Below are 17,017 nucleotides of genomic sequence, written 5' to 3'. Positions count from 1 at the left end.
TGGCAATTCTAAAACACAGTGAAAGTCAAGGGTGCGGCAGAAAGAAGACTTTGTGACCTGAAAGACCTGCCTCTGTAATTTCACGTCAAACATTGCGATAACATCAATTGCTGTGAAGTCAAAGCGTTGTTTGTGATTTCCACTCCACTTGCGGCAGCATCTCAAACATTTACATGCTCCTGCGGCATCAAAGGTGAGCTCCTCAGCCTATCTCAACCTGAACATTTTGCCCTGCCCGGTCTGGACGACTGCCAGTTCGCGGTGCTGCCTCCTTCGGCCATCCCATCGACCACATCTCGGATGTGACATCTCCACCTACCTTCCAGCTCATATACTGTACCTATTCATACCATTAAACGGTGGATGTTACAATGGCTGCACGTTTCTTGAAGAGAACCTTGGGTCTGGGATAGGCCTCGAGATCGCATCTCGAGCGAGTACTAGTGTGACCAACCGGGCTGCGGTCAGGTTTACCGTATGGTCTAGCTGTTGAATTCCCGCGTTACGTTCAGATGAAGCCCAAGAGCAAGCTCGCAGTCTCTCGAAGAGAGGATGGCGGTTGTGCAAACATGGAATCTTGGAAACAAGCTTCTAGCTTCGGACAATCCTTGGTGACGTTGACTAGCCGGAACTGGTTAGTGGATTATGGGCCGGACAAGATGAGGGGAAACTGCGAAACTGCGAAACTGCGGCCCTCGGGAGAAGTTGGGAATCAACCACCGGCCGATGGACCGTTGAAATCGGGAATGCCCCCGAGCACAATTGCGACTTCAACCCGTCCATATCTGTCATCGCTGAGAGAGTCCCTCCTACAGCTCTCCTTCCCACACGTCTCACTCATCTACGACCAGAAAACCCGACCGCAACCATGCCTATCTATCACATCGGTAAGTAAGATCGCCCCATTGCCTTTCCCGTCTGTATAGTCGGCTCTAGACAAATTCATGTTGACCCAAACCTAGTCCTGTTCAAACTCAAACCCGGGGTAACACCTGTCCAACTCTCAAACTTGGGTGTTAAAGCGAGAGCCATGGTCGGCCAGGTCCCAGGCCTGCGGAAGCTCGAAGTGAATACACCGTTGGCATCGACTGCGCACAGAAGTCAGGGATTCAACTGTGGGCTAGTCGCGATCCTGGACAAGGCCGAGGATGTAAAGGTCTACGCTGAGCACCCTGCTCACCTGGAGTACGTTGGCATCACTGAGCCTCCCCATTTTCCGTCGAGGCTTTCGCGAACAAAGTCTCCTAGGGAGTTCGTCTTGGAGAATTCCAAGTTGATCCAATACTAAAGCACTATTGTTGCGCTCATGCTGACCGGAATATAGAGTCCACAAGTTGAGGGAGGAGCTCTGCGACGATACATTGGCATATGACCTCGAGTTTGCAGAATGAGTGCTCGAGTCTTATAGCGTTGGATTTTGAACATAAATCCTGCTATGGTGAAGTCATTTTTCTGTGGTTTGGCTCATATATCGTTGGCAACAGAAAAATTCCAGATGTCAATTCTAGTACTACTACTTACTACTAGTACTTATCTCGACATACAAGTCAGACAAGATGGTTCAGCTAGAAGATACTTAGTGTTCAGGAACACAATCTCGATAGAACCGAAACTCGCCTTGCTTGCTCTCTTCAGCCCTATAACATCTTGGTCCACTTACTACCCAGTACGCAATAGATGGCCTTGAAAGTCTTCCTGACATAAATGCGAGGCTTTAGGGGCTACCATAGCCAAGTACAACTTGAAGTATCCAGCAGGTCCCTGAGGAAACAAAATGCAAGCCCAGGACAGGACACGATGGCCATTTGAAGAGCACTCGGCAGTGGCGGACAGTGAATACTTTACTACCATAGCAGGACTACTAGTACTTACCACAACACAGAGAAGAATGATATTCCGCATGATTCCAGTAGCGGAAGTTGTGGGGTTGTCTCCTACCAACAAAGATCAGAAGGACTCTGCTTCGCCTTTCTGACGGCTAGAATAGTTGTACTACTAAGTAGTACTTTTCAGGGGTTATGGCTTCTTAACAGAGTTTGATACTACAACTTATACACACAACAAAGATACTAATACAGTGTCGATGCTGCATCACGTGCGTCCGATATATCTGCGCAGTATCAGAACCATATCGAAGCAGCATCAAAACCGTATCTGTACGCCATCAAACAACTAGGGGTGAGGAGCAAGTACTTAGAATGCTTACGCGTACAATAATATCATCTCTCCAGAAGGACAAGACGCGTTCCCAGCGCGCTAAGTTCGAACGCAATCCATCCGCCAAAGGCATCGTTGTAAGCAGTTGTTGACGAGGCTTAGCATACTACTACTAGAACTACAGGGTGTCGGGAAACAGGATGAGAGGCCCAGCACTGAGCCGATATCAGTTGTAACACAACGGTAAAACTAAGTACTATCAAGTGGTACTACGGTGGAAGGAGCGCTCAATGGCATTCTCCCACACCATTGGACCTGGGATGGTCCTGAGCTACTACAAGATCCAGGATCAGAAAAGCGATTCTACTGGTTGTTACTATTCCGCCTCTAATCATAGATTTTCTAAAACTCCCCCCAGAACACCGTCACTGCTAGTGAGTGCATCTCACCTCGGCCTCAGCTCCAGTGTCGATGAGATCTTGCAGTTGCCTCTTGAAGAACAAGCAGAAATTGATTTTGACCTGATCTTTCCTGACGGATGGAGGAAGACACAAGCATAAGCGTACTCACTCAGTAGTACTTGACAGAGAACTCTCAACCAGTATGGCTTATAGCACTAAGTAGGTGCAATTACCAAGACGAAAAGCTTGAGCAACTGTGCTATTGCCAGATGAGAGTCCGCATGTGCAGACTGCTTCCGTTAGACCAACAGTGTGCAGCAGTACCAAGGACGAATGAACGAATGCTGAACTTTGAAGCGCGTCACCGAAATCGCTCAGAATGGTCTAGCTGGCTTCTGGGGCGCACGTGTTCGTGGTGATGTATCCGCGAACAGATGAGTAAGACAACTAACTGTCACTCGCTGATACCGTGAGCGAGCCATCCTGCTAACAGTACTCGTAGTCATCGAATTGCCCGGTCGCTGGTAATAAGTGCTGCTGATGGTCATCTGAATCCCCTGGCTACTAAATACTTAGTAGTACTCTTTGGGCAGTCGCCATCCAGATTGAATCCTAGGGCCTGAGGCAGGGGCAAGCTCGAATCGATAGCAATAAGTTACAAGCACTACCGACGAGACGGAGAGAGCACTAGTCATTTCCAACTTCAACTTGTTGTCATTGGCATAGAGATCTGGTTCACGAGTGTTTGGGCGCGAATTCGCGATGGTCATTTGAAGAGGTCATTAGAAGAGCATTTGACCCGATCGCAACATCCTACCGGAAAACTGACAGGGGAGTTCTGTCATTTGAATTTTCGGAATCCCATTCTTCTTTCCTGTGGCAGTTTGCAACGTGGCAGCTAGACAAAAGAAAAACTTTGGGATCTTCTTCCTGTTGAGTAGTACTACTAATACTACTACAATGTAGCGAGGTTCAAGTTGAGTTGACTTTGTGCACAGAGCATCTTCGCTTGCCCCCAGAATATGTGGGTTTGTTACGGGAGCATGCTTTTCCAGATCTTTCGCATTCTCGGTAAAGTGTTATCGCAAGTTATCGAAGCGTGTGCCAAGGACGGGCTCTATCTAAGCGCCCTTCAAAACACGGGGCAGCCTCGCCTGGGGGGGTCTCCGAGTCTCTGTATGCGCCACGTCCAAGTTTATTTCCTCGTCCGAGAGCCAATGCCACCAGGGCGACCAACAAAAGACACGGCGATGTGTTTGTTCACTCCAAGGCCCTTCTCCCAATTCCCACGGACGTCCGAATGCAGGGTCAAGTGCAGATCGATCCTCAACCAATCATGGGCAGCAGACCAGCATCTTCGAAACGTGAAACGCGAAGAAGGGGGTCCCCCTATTGCGCCGTGTCAAACACAGGGGTTTATCCGTTCAACATCCAATAAATGCCATTTGCAAAAACGGCATCACGACGACTGCGAGACTGAGCGCAAAGGAATAGCCATGCTTTTTTTTGCGTAGTGCTTCGTCTATCACTTCTCAATCTAGGCGCAGTGCTAGTCCTGTTGTCAATCAGTGTGGCTTTCCATGTCCAGGGCAAATATGTATATATTGCCATCACATTCCCATACCGAGTCCGCCCCTTCTCAACTCTGGGCAAAATCGTTCGTTGACACTCACAATCCTTACTGTCTCTCTCTCTTTCTCTGTGTACGCAGGTCGTGCCTCTTTCCATTCTGCGGTTACTACTGGTAGTATATACACCGTCTCTCGCTTCCCACACACTCCTTTTAGCGATTCAAAAGCCCGGCTAGCCTGAAGCGCATACCCTCTTACTCCTCCGGTCTCAACGAATCCACACCCAGATATCTATACATCCAACCATGCGCTTCGCACTTGTGTACCTTTTCGCCGCCGCATTCCCGGCCATTCCCGTTCTCGCCCAAAGAGGACGTGGCGGTGGTGGCGGTGGAGGTGGTGATAACGGTGGTTTCTTCAACCATGGCGGCGATGGCAACGCCCCCAGCACCTTCGTCACTAGAACCTCTGCGGCCCCTCCAGCTGGTGGCACAGCTGCCCCTCCTCCGCCTGCTGCTGCTACCACCGCGGCAGGTAATGGGGGAGCTTCTGGAGGGGGTAACTCTGGCTCAGTCGATACCTCGCTCATTCCCCCCTTCGGCATTACTCCAGGTGTCAAGGCAACCGACGGGACTGCGAACTGCGTCGGTGACAATGGAGTGAACATTCCGTAAGTTGACATCTGCTTCAACAACGACGATTTCTGACATCGAACAGATGCAACTGCCCACCCGACTTGAACACTTTCGCCAGTGCCGTCGAAGACTCTGTCGCAGCCGGGATGGCCTTCCCATCTGGTAAATCCCTCACATCCTCACTGCGGTCCAACCCACTAATCCTGGCACAGGCAATTCTGCACAAGACCAGCTCACCCGTCTTCAGACGTGCATCATCACCCTACAGAACTTTAGGGGAGGCGCCGGGAGTGGTGTTGGATGTCCCCTTGTCGCCACGACTTGGAAGGAGTTGCAGACGCAGTTGCAGTCGGAAGCCTAGAAAATAAAGGGGGGACAGGAGGGCTAGGAGAGGTACAAACAGAGAGAGAGAGAGAGAGACAGAGAGCGTCTAGTAGAGCTAGCCATCAGCAACAAGGGCACTTACCACCATTCTAACGAATATACATGGGTTTTTGAAACGTTTTCCGGTGCGCCGCTTTGGATAGTTGCGCTGAGAACCGACCTATCATTCCTCGCAAGTCGGCTCCTGACCCGGTTCCAACAACCAGATTTATCACGACGACGCGGGTGATAGGGGCGCAAGCGTTAGCGATATCGTTATCGCCAGCCGAAAGAACATGGGGAAGGCTGGTAAATGCGAAACACGATTGTTTCAAAGTCTCGGGAGGGAGCGACGCAAGCGACGCTAGCTACTAAGGTGAACCCTGCTAGTGCCTTGGCATTTATAGTCTCGTGACTCTGGATCTCTTTTGACTTCTCGTTTATCTGGATGGCTCGTGACCTTCAAAATATTATGGTAGTCGTCGTAAAAGGGCCTTGCGAACCTTGACATCCACGAGATTGACTGAGCAGGCCTTCTGTCCTTGAATTGTCAGCGAGCAAGCAACTCCGTGCTCACTTGACAGGGACATTGTAAGCCTCTTGGGATGTGGTTTGCGAACATCTTTCGCGACAGGCTGCTCTCTCCCCCATATGACGCTGGTGAGAATTGCTTTCGCGTTACACAGCTGACATTTTCAGGAAACGTGTTCTTCTGGGTTGGAACACCAAGCCTTGAACGTCTTTGACCAAGCAGCCCGATACGACCTGACGTAAAAGGACGGCTCAATGCCTGGAAGTCTTTTCCCGCAACCAGATGCACTGGCTGTAATTCCGGCGACGGACCCCTATCAAGGGGGATTGTGGGACCGGATCGATGGATGCACCCGTGTTACTTGGACATGAGAGTCGGTGCCCCTGCCGACTTTCTACCGGCACATGACAGAGACGGAAGAGACGCTTTGTGTATCCAACGAGTACTACGGATATCGCAGTCTGATCAGCCCGTTATACTTTCTCTCCTCAGCCGCCCCTTGGCAGCTGGGGTCGGGAAACCGGATGAGTGATGCGATCTAATAGCTGGCACGGCTGGGTACTTCTCAACCTCGCCGCCAATCAATGCTGTGACGTTTACATTTAGTTGCAAGTGATTCCGTGCTTTCCTTTATCTCCTATAATGAGTGCACTGGGCTCGTGGCGAGCATGTACCTGGGTGCACTATCCGCCGCGAGGTTCTCGAGAGCCCTTCTCTCAAGCACTCGCAAGACAACTTTTTGAGATCGGTGAGGATGGCTCAGAAGATCCTGCAGGCTGGACTCACATCGGGCATGCCTGCGGTGTCAGAGTCCCAGTCATCGAAACCTGAACCACTGCCCGCCTCCTACGACGGGCTGAAACATGTTCTGCCGGATGACTTCACGCCTCGGCTGGATTCTCGGTGCACACTGCGCGGCAAGGATGGGAGAGATGTCCAAATCCCCTTGATCGTCTGGGGCGCGTGGTCGTGGGGAGACACGTCCACTTTCCACTGGTCGGACGACGAACTGCCATCTCTTCGGCAAGCGTGGCAAGCGTGTCTCGAGAAAGGCATGACTTTCGTCGACACGGCTCAAGTGTACGGCAGCGGCAGGAGTGAACGGATTCTGGGAGATTTGGTCAACAACCACAGCTGTGGGGTCGACCGCTCACAGATCATCGTGCAGACAAAGTGGCTACCCGACATCGTAGACGCGGGCATGAACATCATTCACCCGGTCGACGCACCGGTGAAGCAGCTGAAGAAGACGTTGGAGAGGATGAACCTCGACTACATCGACTGCTATCTGGTGTACGGACCGGCCCACGTCAGCTCCATCAAGCAAGCGGCCAAAGGAATGGCCAAGTGCGTGGAGGAGGGGATGACCAAGACGGTGGGCGTGGCGAATTACTCGGTGGAGGACATGCTAGCCATGCAAGACGCGCTGGCCGAGTACGGCATACCGCTCGCGACCAACCAGTGCGAGTATTCGGTTCTGCGACGCATGCCCGAGATCGAAGGCATGCTGGAGGCGTGCAAGCAACACGGCATTGTGTTCCAATCCTACTCGGCCCTCGCCAAGGGTCGTCTCTCGGGCAAACACACACAGGGAAACCCACCAGCAAAGGAGTACCGGTTCAGCAGCTACAAGATGGAGCATTTGGAGCCGGCTCTGCGAGTTGTGCGACGGCTCGCTGCCAAGTACAACGTCAGCGTCACGGCCGTGGGTATGAACTGGAACATCTGCAAGGGCGCGATCCCGGTAGTGGGGATCAGGAGGGAATCCCAGGCCACCGATGACATGCAGGCGCTGGGATGGAGACTGAGCAGGGAGGAGATGGCTGAGCTCGACTCGAAGGGTTTCAAGGGGAAGACGACCAAGTCATGGCAGCAGGGATAGTCAAAAAACGAAAGAAAAAAAAAGTGATAAGCACAATTTCTCACAGGGAATCTGGATCGCATGACTGAATGACTTTCAATGCTCAAAAGAATCATCGCTTGAACTCGTAGGTTTCTTCTCTGTCATAAGTACCCACCTCCTCTCTCCGTGTGTCTCTCCGTCACTCTGTCTCTCTGCGTGCATGTCACATGACAGCCTCGAGAATCTCCTGGACCTGCTCGGCCTTGACCAGCGGGACCGGATTGGTCGGGGACCAAAAGTCGGCCAACGCGCGGTTCGCCAGACCGGGAAGCACGTCCCTCTGGATCCCCAGCTCCGAGAGCGTCCTGGGAAGGCCCAACGCGCGAATAATGACGTCGAGGACATCGCCAAGATCAGCACTGTCCTGACCAAGACCCTTTTGCGCGAGAAGGTCCGCGACCACCGGCTCGGACCAGAGGATGTTTCTGACCTTGGCTTGGCGGTCGATGATCGCCGTGTTCCCGCCCGCGTGTTTGATGTTGTACTTCATGACGGCGGGACAGAGGATGCAGCTGGTGACGCCGTGCGCGACGCCCAGCGGGCCCAGCTGGTGTCCGATGGCGTGGCTGCCGCCCATGGGCACCCCGGCGCGGATGTTGTCCATCGCGAGGATCACGGCCATCTGGCACTTGTGCCGGGCCTCGCGGTCCTCGGGGTCCTGTTTGCATCTGAGCAGGCTCGGGACCAGCAGCCTCAAGCCCTCCTCAGCCTTTCGATCGGACGTCTCTGTGCCTTGGAGCGAGCACAGCGCCTCGACGCAGTGATCGAGGCTCCTGACGCCCGTGCTGAGCCAGTGGTACGGTGGAGTCGTCATGCACAGCTCCGGGTCGGGAATGACCAAATTCACGCCCATGCCTGAATGCAGGAACGCCACCTTGTGCTTCGTAGAGTCGTCCGTGCCGCCGCCCAGGCTGAAGTACTTTGGGGGTCATCAGCACGTGGCTCGACAGAGGCAATTCAAGAAGTGTAAAAGGGGGGTATTGAATACCTCGCCACCTGAGAGACTTGTCGGAATCGTGATCAGTGGCACCTTCGGCTCATGCACCGTCGCAGGGACGTCGGTGCTCTCTGAAGAATATCTGGCGAGCTCCTTTGCCGTTTGGATATTATTCGCCAGTGCCTGGACACGGATATTAGATTAGCACTCTGAGTCAAAACACTCCCCAAGGGGCGATCCGAGGAGAGAGACACACAAGTGTCACCATTTTCGCACCATCGGTGATACTCCCAGCGCCCAACGTCACAAGACAGTCGGCGTTGGACTCTCTCGCTTCGGCCGTGATTTGCAGAATCTCCGACCACGGCGTATGCGGTGTCATACCCTTTTTGATACCGACGATCTTGTCCCTGCCGATCGCCTCGACCAGCCTGTCCAGCCTGTCGGTCTCGCGCGAGAGGGTCCCAGACGCTACAATGTACACTCGCGAGGCGTTAAAGGTCTCGCGCACGTGTTTGGCGCATGCTTCCTGGTACGGCAGGCCATAGCTCACGTATGGCGAGGACAGTTTGAGGTTCGAGACCGGGATGCCTGCGAGGTTCGTGCCAGGAGGATCTGTAAATGCAGGTCTGTAGACCTCGGTTGGCGACATTGTTGGTGCGGTTCGTTTCAAATGAAAAGATAGAAGCAGAAACGGTGCTACGCGCAAGAGGGGGTATTTCGTTTGATTATGTTCGAAGCGAAAAAGCCACGGAGTTTTGCAAATCTTCTAGAATGTCCTCGCAATAGAACGTGTTACAACAGCCGGGACGATGAAAACATCTCCCGAAGCGGAGTGAGGGGACCTGCGGTTTCCCCAGACTCGCTCGCTTCTCCCCAGATATGCGGTTCGCCTTTGGTAGAGGTGAACACCCCGCATTACCGATGGCGCTGTCTTGGTGCATTTCTAGTCTGCATATGCGGGAAGATGCGTTGAGAAGTCTTCCAGCGCGAGCCAGGGATGATTTGTGTAACGTCGTAGATCTGCCGTCGTGCAGCCCACGAATATTCTCCCTTGGCCAGATGTTCTAGAATTGATTCAGTACATTCAGTCCATCCATGATATATTCGATATGATCTCAAAAGCTGCGAGGTTGGGCCTTTTACTGATAGAAGAGTACCCTTGTCAAGAGCATGCACAGTTCAGAGCGAGAGCTGCGAGGCTGTCATGAAAAGGGTCACTCAAGGGCACCCAAAGGGGAGAGAGATGAGGGCTTAGTAAGCGCCGCGAACCCGTCTGAACGCGTGTGGTTGGACGCGTCGCGTAACCAATTTACAGACAACGACCCGCAGAGTGACCGTTTTCTGCCGTCATAGCAAAAATTCACGACAACGACGACAGGTCCTCCGACAATGCCGGACCCCCTTCGAGCATGCTTGCTCCTCGTGGCACCGCCCTGCCCAAGTTAGAGAGATGCCTCGCAGAACTCCTCCGCACTTGCGTGCACCCGCCCTCGCTGATCCTCCGAGTCGAACACGTATTTGGGCAAGCGCATGCGGGTAGCCGTAGAAACGCAGTCGACGACCGTGACGACGAACGAGACGAAACCCCCGTCACCGGCGATGACCACGGCAACGACTCTGCTGCCCGAGAACCCGACACATGGTCCTTTCGCTTCGCAGCCTCGGATAGCCATCTCCAGATTCAGGCCGTCTTAGCACCCACCCTCCTCAGAGTGAAGGAGCTGCGGGACCTACGACGGGGGGACGTCATTGAAGTGCGCAGGTTCCAAGTGAGGAGCGCACCTCGACTGAGTGGGAAAGGTCGAGTGATATATCTGGGGATCCGAGACTGCGCATGGGTCGGCCGGGACAGAGAGACTGTTGGAACATCTGAGGGAGACGACCGACTTGAACTTGAAGGTGGATTCCTCAGGGAAGAGGACGACGAAATGTTCCACAAAAAGCCACATCCCCGAAAGGAAGACCTGACCGCTGGTTCAGAGCGAAGCGCATCTAAGAGAGACATTCGCGACCGCGATGACCGAGCACCTAGCTCTCGCAGCGCGCAGAGGAAACTAAAGCCGTCCAAGACGACACAGAAGGTATCTCGGAACATGTCAGAGGATGATTCGGATGATGAGCACGGGTTCGATACTATCTTCGTGTCTCAGTCGCGGCTTGAACAGCGCAGGGAAGCACTTCGCCAGATCCAGCAACCGCCGTCCATGGAGGAGGCCACTGTGAGTCGACCACGGCCACATGGGGATGGCAATCAAGAAGAGTCACAAGGTAACTTCACAGCCAACGTCTTCCTCCGTCCACGTCAACTCACTCACTTCTAGATAACGAGGATGACCACGAGAGACAAGCTGTCCGCGAAGCTGATGCATTTAGCACTCACAACCTCCTTAGCGGTCCCCATCACCAGCCCACCACTTTCTCCGCTCCGCCCGTACCACCAGACGATGACCCGAGGACCCGACCTACCAATCTCGCGTCGATATCTCCAATCGACAGCCTCGCTTCACTCCTTGCCCTGCCGCATCAGAAAAGCTACTCGTGCACCGTCCTCGCTCTGATATCCTGGGTATCCCCTTCGCTGATCCACCGGCCCAACACGCCATTTCCGCCCAAGCGACACATCAAAATCCACGATCCGTCCATCACGCACCGCACGTCCGGCGTCACCGTGTCTGTGTTTGTGGACGCGCAAAAGTTTCTGCCCGCCGTGGGCACGGTCGCCCTGTTCCGCGGCCTGGTCATGCACCAGTTGCGAAGGAGTTCCGCGGACGGCGAAGCGGACGTGATTCTGAACAAATACCCTCCGAAGACTGGGAGCCAGAGAGCCGAGCACGAGGGTTCTTTGGAGAGTGCCGCTGGCGGTATTCGCGATCAACACCTCGAAGGCGATGGCGACGAGCAGGAAGAGTGGTTCATTAGTGACGAGGCCAGACTCGTCGCCATGGGCTTTGACGTGCAGCGGATCAAGGCGTGGTGGGAGCAGAGGCTTGTCGCCAGGAAGGGCAAATGAAGGCTTTTTTTCACATTTCTCTTTTCTTTTTTTTTCGTAGACAGACGAGGCTATCGAGAGGAGAGAGTGCGCACACACACAGGACATTTCTTGAGAAGAGAAAAAGGCACGCATGCATGCCCAACCAAGGTCAAAACGAAGCGGCTCCACATTTCATTTCTTCAAGTCTATTCGAAGGACCAAGAGTAGAAAAAAGAAAAGAGCTAAACAGACGGGCCTCAGAGGCAAGCCAACCTTTCCTTGTCTATCGCGGATCTGCTTGATAGTCACACGGTGAATTGAATCCAAGAGAGAGAGGAAAGAAAGGATGAAGAATACATGACAGCGCTTCGGTTCTCGTCACTCGTCGCTCTCCGCCGAACCCCTTCATGTCACTGAGACAGACAGACCTGTAGTATCCCCTTCCCCTCCTGAAATCTTCTGTTTTGTAGGTTATTCCCCAAGCCTGCCCACCCAATCCATACTCCGTCATTTTGTTTTGTCCTCATATGTACGTGCGTGTGTGTGTTGTGTGTTGTGTGCAAGAGAGGGTGAGAGAGGCGGAAACAAGAGATGGATACTTGAACCGGTGACCGACTCGCATCTCCACCCTATCCTTCTAGCGTATCATTGTGCTAGAGTGGATGACCCATGGTGTATCTTCGCAGGGCCTTTCCCAATCAAGCCATGGCAATCCCATACAGCATCCTATATAGCTTGGGTATTTCCTGCCGCATCAGAATACCGGCTCAGCTCGTCTTGGCTGGTCTGGATTTTCCCAGACTGCCTGCTGTCCTCATATTGTGTGATTTGGTGGATCGTCAAAAGTATTGTTTTTCGTGCTTCTCTGGAAGCATTCTGCTCCAAGATATTAGACCTCTTCTCAATCATGGCCCGAATTTTTCTCCTGGACCCAGCTTCAACCATGGACACGCGCGCCAGTCACACCCTTGTTTGTAAACCTCTGTCCCCCACCACTTGAATCCTTCAGTCCAACCTGGATATACGAAGCCAAAGAAGACAATGAGCAGTGAGAAAGCCAGTCCCGAGTCGAGTGCAGCGGACATGGTCATGGTGTATTTGCCCCACCAGCCAGGGGCTCTCCTTCTCATAAGTCCGTTGAACAGAAAGCATACCACGGCCCACACCGAAAAGTTCAAGCCCGTCGCAGGGGGGATCCAGGACAGAGAGCCAAAGAGGACAGGTAGATTGATCCTGCGCCAGACGGATTTCTTCGTGCTCTTCCTTCCCACTAACCACACTAGGATCGGTGCGATGAAGCCGATGAGGAAAGCCCAGACAAGATGTCGGTAGAGAGCCCCAGGACCGAAGAAGCGCTGTGGTCCAACAACACCCCAGAGAATACTCCCGTTGAAGTGGACACGAGCAATGGGACAGTTGAATCCGTTAATGGCCTCCGGCGTGCAGATGCCGGGAATGTTGATAAACATCCAGTTGAGAACCGTAATTTGTACCAAGCTCGAAACCAAGGTGGCCGCCATCTGGACCTTGAAGAGCAGTCTCGGTGGAATCTTCATATAATGGCCCAGCTTCAGGTCCGAAGAGAACTTGATGCCTTGTGCCGAGGAGATGTAGCAATAGGTCACGAAAACCATGTTGGCGACGGGACGGCCAGGGAAGACTACTCCACAGATCAACTGGCAGATCAAATAGAGGCTGCTGTGCTGGTTCGTGATAGCCATGACGATACCGACGGGGATGAAGAGAACGGTGGTGATACCAAGAGCCATGAGAAGACCGTACCAGGGGAGATGGACCGGGTAGTACTCGACAACGAAGATGCCGACGCCCAGCATAGTGACGAATGTTAGAGCGTACCATGTCATTGGCACATCTTGATAACGTTTCATGAGACGGTTGTGGACGTCTTCGCCCCCAGCCTTAATAGACTGACTGTCAACCCTACGCAGAGAGGGGTCGTATCGACCATTCTCCGCAGAGCTTGGGACAGGCTGGTACCCTGCACTGCTCTTTTCCTGTCTTTCTTGGAAGGCTTGTTGGGATTGTCGCCAGACGTCCCTGCCATGCCAGCAGGTTGTATGGGTAAGTAACGCCGTCAGAGCAGCGAATTGAACCCCATAAGAGAGCACATATGTGATGGGAAGGTATACTTTGGAGTAGTTGTCATAGGCTTCTTTGTCGAAGACAAAGTTTGGCGTCAGGATTTTGCTCACGTCGTAGGGCTTGCCCGTATTGTCGAAGACGGCCGAGGAGAGAATCGGCAGATATCCCGAGAACAAGACATTGCGGTAGTAAAGTATCGGGGCGATAATCCACATGACTAGAATGAGACCGCCGACAACATTCGCAGCTGCCCACCAGGGAGTGAGCAAGGGTGATCCAATGTAGGCAATTTGAGCCCAATCGAAGGTCAGGGGAAAGAGTCCCAGTCCCGAAGCCACGCCAAAAAGGTTCGAGACGACTACATTCTTGGGTGCGAACCAGGTAATGACATTGAAGTAACTCAATGCCGGCATCAGCAGTCCTGGAAAGAAATACCATACGAACGCTGCAGCCCAGACGTAAAGGAAGAATCGGTAACGGGAAATGGTCCATCCGTTGGCCGGCTTATTTTCGTCCTTGTGCATTGTACTGAACATGGCCGTTGACATCAGCGTGCCGGGCCAGATCATGGCAGCGGGTCGGACGAGGTACCTTCTGGTCAGTCCGGCGAACGCATAGCCAAGGATTTGAGTTGAAATGGTTAGTAAAAGTTGATACAGAATCGGAACATCCTGCTTGTAGAATTTGTGCTGCTCGACAATGACATCGGTCGCAAAGGCGAATCCGAACGAGACGTTGCTGCTAATGTATACGCAAGCGTGTTCCTTCTCGTTCCAGCGGCCCTGAGCCAACCAGAGCCGCAGGCGTCGCAGTCGCGTTTGAAACATTGGAATATCATCCTTCTGGAGTGAGCCATTGACGAAAAACTGTTCCTGGTCATCTGCTCGCTTGAGGAGGTGATCCCAAAGCTTTCCCATGGGATGGACTAGCACCAGAGCAATAACCGGAGTGATGGCAACACTCGGATACCTCAACGAGAAAAACAGATTGGTGGCTGAGCCGCCTATTGCAAACAGCAAGGACAGCGTCCACATTCGAGGGGTGCTGATTGATAAAGCAGTGTTGTCCGTGGCCGGCACTGAAGCTCGAACCTCTGGATATGGAGAGTTGTCCGGGGGATCTTCTGTAGAGGGTATGTATTCTTGATCGACATCTGATAGACTTGCAGTGCGGGCACTCGAGTTGGAAGACTCTGCCTTGCTCCCGGCCATCGCCGGGTTGGCGAAGGATGCTTTGGCGTCCAGGCCCATCCCGACTTCACTGGCAACGGAGGAGGAGGACCTCCGATGCGTCCATTCTGAGCTGCGTCGTTGTTGGTAGAGTAGTCGCTCATCTGAGGAACGACCCTGACCGTCCCGGAGATCCTGAGCGGACCGAGCTCTCTTCCCACGACGCTTCCTCGAGACACTCTCGCGATGCGAATCCTCCTCATCTTCCGATTCCAGGTCCGAGCCTGACCTGTCGTTTACCAACTGGACCGTGCCATATGACCCCGTGCCGACGGCCGGGGAGGAGCGTATCAGGAGCAAGCCGCGAGACATGATGGCATTCCACGCACGGGAAACCAGCCCTCGGCGCCCCTGGATCGTGTGGGAGGTGGGTGCTGTCACCGGAGAGGCAACAGGTTCGAGCGTCTGACGAAGAGGAGTACCCGATTCAGATTGGGACCCCAACTCAGCTGACCCAGCAGCATCTTGCAGTGCACGGAAAGGAGGAGAGGAGGGCGAGGAGAATGTAGAGAGCTCGAGCGCAGGGTTGGTGGTGGACGAGAGGTGGGGAGGAGGAGGAGGAGGAGGATCTAAAGCCTGACCCAACCCAGAGGGCATAGCATTATATTAGGTCCGAGTCATGGCTAGACTAGTAGGAGTAGTGAGCAGCGTTTAGCAAGGCAGACGAGACGTGGCCACGACACGGTGACTAGAAACAGACCAACGTGGGAGAAACCTCACCGCAGTTAGGACAGGGTGCGCACCAGGCGAGCAGGGTGGTGACACAAGGTTGAAAGTGGGCTACAAGTGGTGCGTCTGGGAACGGCCACAACCGTCTAACTGGCCAGGCTTGCCAGGGAGGGCGAGCTTCGGAGAAGTGATTCGGCAATCAAATCTGATAAGATTACGTATCTGTGCCTGCTTTTTACCTGCAGGTGGTCTTGGGAGCCTGTCAGTTGTCTTGTCAGTGCCTGTACGGAGTACGAAGGAGGGACGGGAACGACGGGAAGAGCCCGAACACCCCCCCTGAAGCGAGGCCTAGTGGCCCCTTTGTAGGTGCCTAAGTGGTCCCAATCGCCTGTCGCACATGACCTCCGGGCACCTCGCGACGTCTAGTTGTGCCCAACAGAGCCCATTAGCGATGGTGTTAGGCTCACTATCAGCAGCACACTAGCCTTTTTGGGGGGTGCCATCGTTGATACCTACTTAGGTATGTACCCTCCACCTAATATAAGTAACTGTTTACCTAGATCGGGAGACTTCTTCGAAGGGCCAGAGTAGGACATACCTACAAGTATGTGTGTTATACACAGTGCTACTGACACACGGTATAGCTGTGACCTTTGTATTTGCTCGTCTCGATCCATGACCCAACAAGTAAGTCTCCTTCGCAATATACTTGGGTGAATACGCAGCACCTCGTACAGACAGCTAAGAGGCTCTATCGAGCAAACCTAGTCGACTCGCGCTTTGCGTTCCCCATGAGAAAATATTCAATGGCCAATACCTTAGCGCCAGTGGCATCATCACTCCACCATACTTGTACTTGTGGTGGTAATGGTTGGGTATCACTCTTTTCACGATCCACGGGTCGGAGGGGCATCGGGATATTTTCCAGTCCTCGTATACCTTTCATCTGAGGGAGGATGGTTGCCCTTGAGTCTCAATATCAAATGTCCTTCTTGTCTGTCCACGAGAAGTAAAACAGAATCTCTCGACTTGTACCCATTTGTATATGTCGATACCATTGGGCCAGCAAAAGCCATTTGAGCCTGACTGAATCTCCAAGTACACATCCCTGTCGCCTACACACTTGTACCTCCTTGTACATACCTCGGTAGTGTCGAACTTAGTTGTGGATAACCCTTGTCTCCTCCCTCCTGATTACCTGGCATAGTGAACGACCCTTGGTCAAGGTTTTCCTCCTTGAAGCATAAAGACACCTGATGTCACATTGTGCTTCTTCACATCAACTTCACCGCTTCGAAAAAATTCTACAAGATGCCGAAAGAAGCATACACAAAGTCGGGTGACTTCGCACCTGACCATCCCAAGATTATCACGAATCCTCCCTTGGGGCTGATTATCATTATCAGATCATCTAGCTGCATGCTAAGTACTCGGTAGTGGAGCTGGTCCCAGGCACCGACATCGGCCTCGCCAACAGTACCTCGTAGATCCTTTCAGTATCCGATTCGCATTCCCTTCTCACCCACGTATATGAATGGCCATG

General features: G+C 53.1%; 6 protein-coding genes across 6 annotated transcripts; 4 read left to right on the top strand and 2 right to left on the bottom strand.

The window, feature by feature from the left end:
- Window positions 1-868: 868 nt before the first annotated feature.
- Z517_01065 (uncharacterized protein) lies at window positions 869-1,391 on the top strand (the record flags this gene model as incomplete). Its single annotated transcript, XM_013434027.1, has 3 exons — window positions 869-887; window positions 963-1,185; window positions 1,325-1,391. The coding sequence occupies 3 exons, from the start codon at window positions 869-871 to the stop codon at window positions 1,389-1,391; spliced, it is 309 nt and encodes a 102-aa protein (XP_013289481.1).
- Window positions 1,392-4,434: 3,043 nt separating this feature from the next.
- Window positions 4,435-5,125, top strand: Z517_01064 (uncharacterized protein; the record flags this gene model as incomplete). Its single annotated transcript, XM_013434026.1, has 3 exons — window positions 4,435-4,799; window positions 4,847-4,926; window positions 4,977-5,125. The coding sequence occupies 3 exons, from the start codon at window positions 4,435-4,437 to the stop codon at window positions 5,123-5,125; spliced, it is 594 nt and encodes a 197-aa protein (XP_013289480.1).
- Window positions 5,126-6,413: 1,288 nt separating this feature from the next.
- On the top strand, window positions 6,414-7,541 carry Z517_01063 (uncharacterized protein; the record flags this gene model as incomplete). Its single annotated transcript, XM_013434025.1, has 1 exon — window positions 6,414-7,541. One exon carries the CDS (start codon window positions 6,414-6,416, stop codon window positions 7,539-7,541), a length of 1,128 nt encoding a protein of 375 aa, XP_013289479.1.
- A 184-nt stretch (window positions 7,542-7,725) lies between these two features.
- Window positions 7,726-9,151, bottom strand: Z517_01062 (uncharacterized protein; the record flags this gene model as incomplete). Its single annotated transcript, XM_013434024.1, has 3 exons — window positions 7,726-8,481; window positions 8,551-8,682; window positions 8,756-9,151. 3 exons carry the CDS (start codon window positions 9,149-9,151, stop codon window positions 7,726-7,728), a joined length of 1,284 nt encoding a protein of 427 aa, XP_013289478.1.
- Window positions 9,152-9,911: 760 nt separating this feature from the next.
- On the top strand, window positions 9,912-11,512 carry Z517_01061 (uncharacterized protein; the record flags this gene model as incomplete). The annotated part of the gene is made up of 2 exons (XM_013434023.1): window positions 9,912-10,770; window positions 10,824-11,512. The coding sequence occupies 2 exons, from the start codon at window positions 9,912-9,914 to the stop codon at window positions 11,510-11,512; spliced, it is 1,548 nt and encodes a 515-aa protein (XP_013289477.1).
- An 866-nt stretch (window positions 11,513-12,378) lies between these two features.
- On the bottom strand, window positions 12,379-15,117 carry Z517_01060 (OPT family small oligopeptide transporter; the record flags this gene model as incomplete). The annotated part of the gene is made up of 1 exon (XM_013434022.1): window positions 12,379-15,117. The coding sequence occupies one exon, from the start codon at window positions 15,115-15,117 to the stop codon at window positions 12,379-12,381; it is 2,739 nt and encodes a 912-aa protein (XP_013289476.1).
- Window positions 15,118-17,017: the final 1,900 nt, after the last annotated feature.

This window comes from Fonsecaea pedrosoi (genome assembly GCF_000835455.1).
Source record: "Fonsecaea pedrosoi CBS 271.37 unplaced genomic scaffold supercont1.1, whole genome shotgun sequence".
NCBI classification, from domain to species: domain Eukaryota; kingdom Fungi; phylum Ascomycota; class Eurotiomycetes; order Chaetothyriales; family Herpotrichiellaceae; genus Fonsecaea; species Fonsecaea pedrosoi.
Note: the sequence above shows the minus strand (reverse complement) of the source record. Positions and strands in the feature narration are given on the sequence as shown.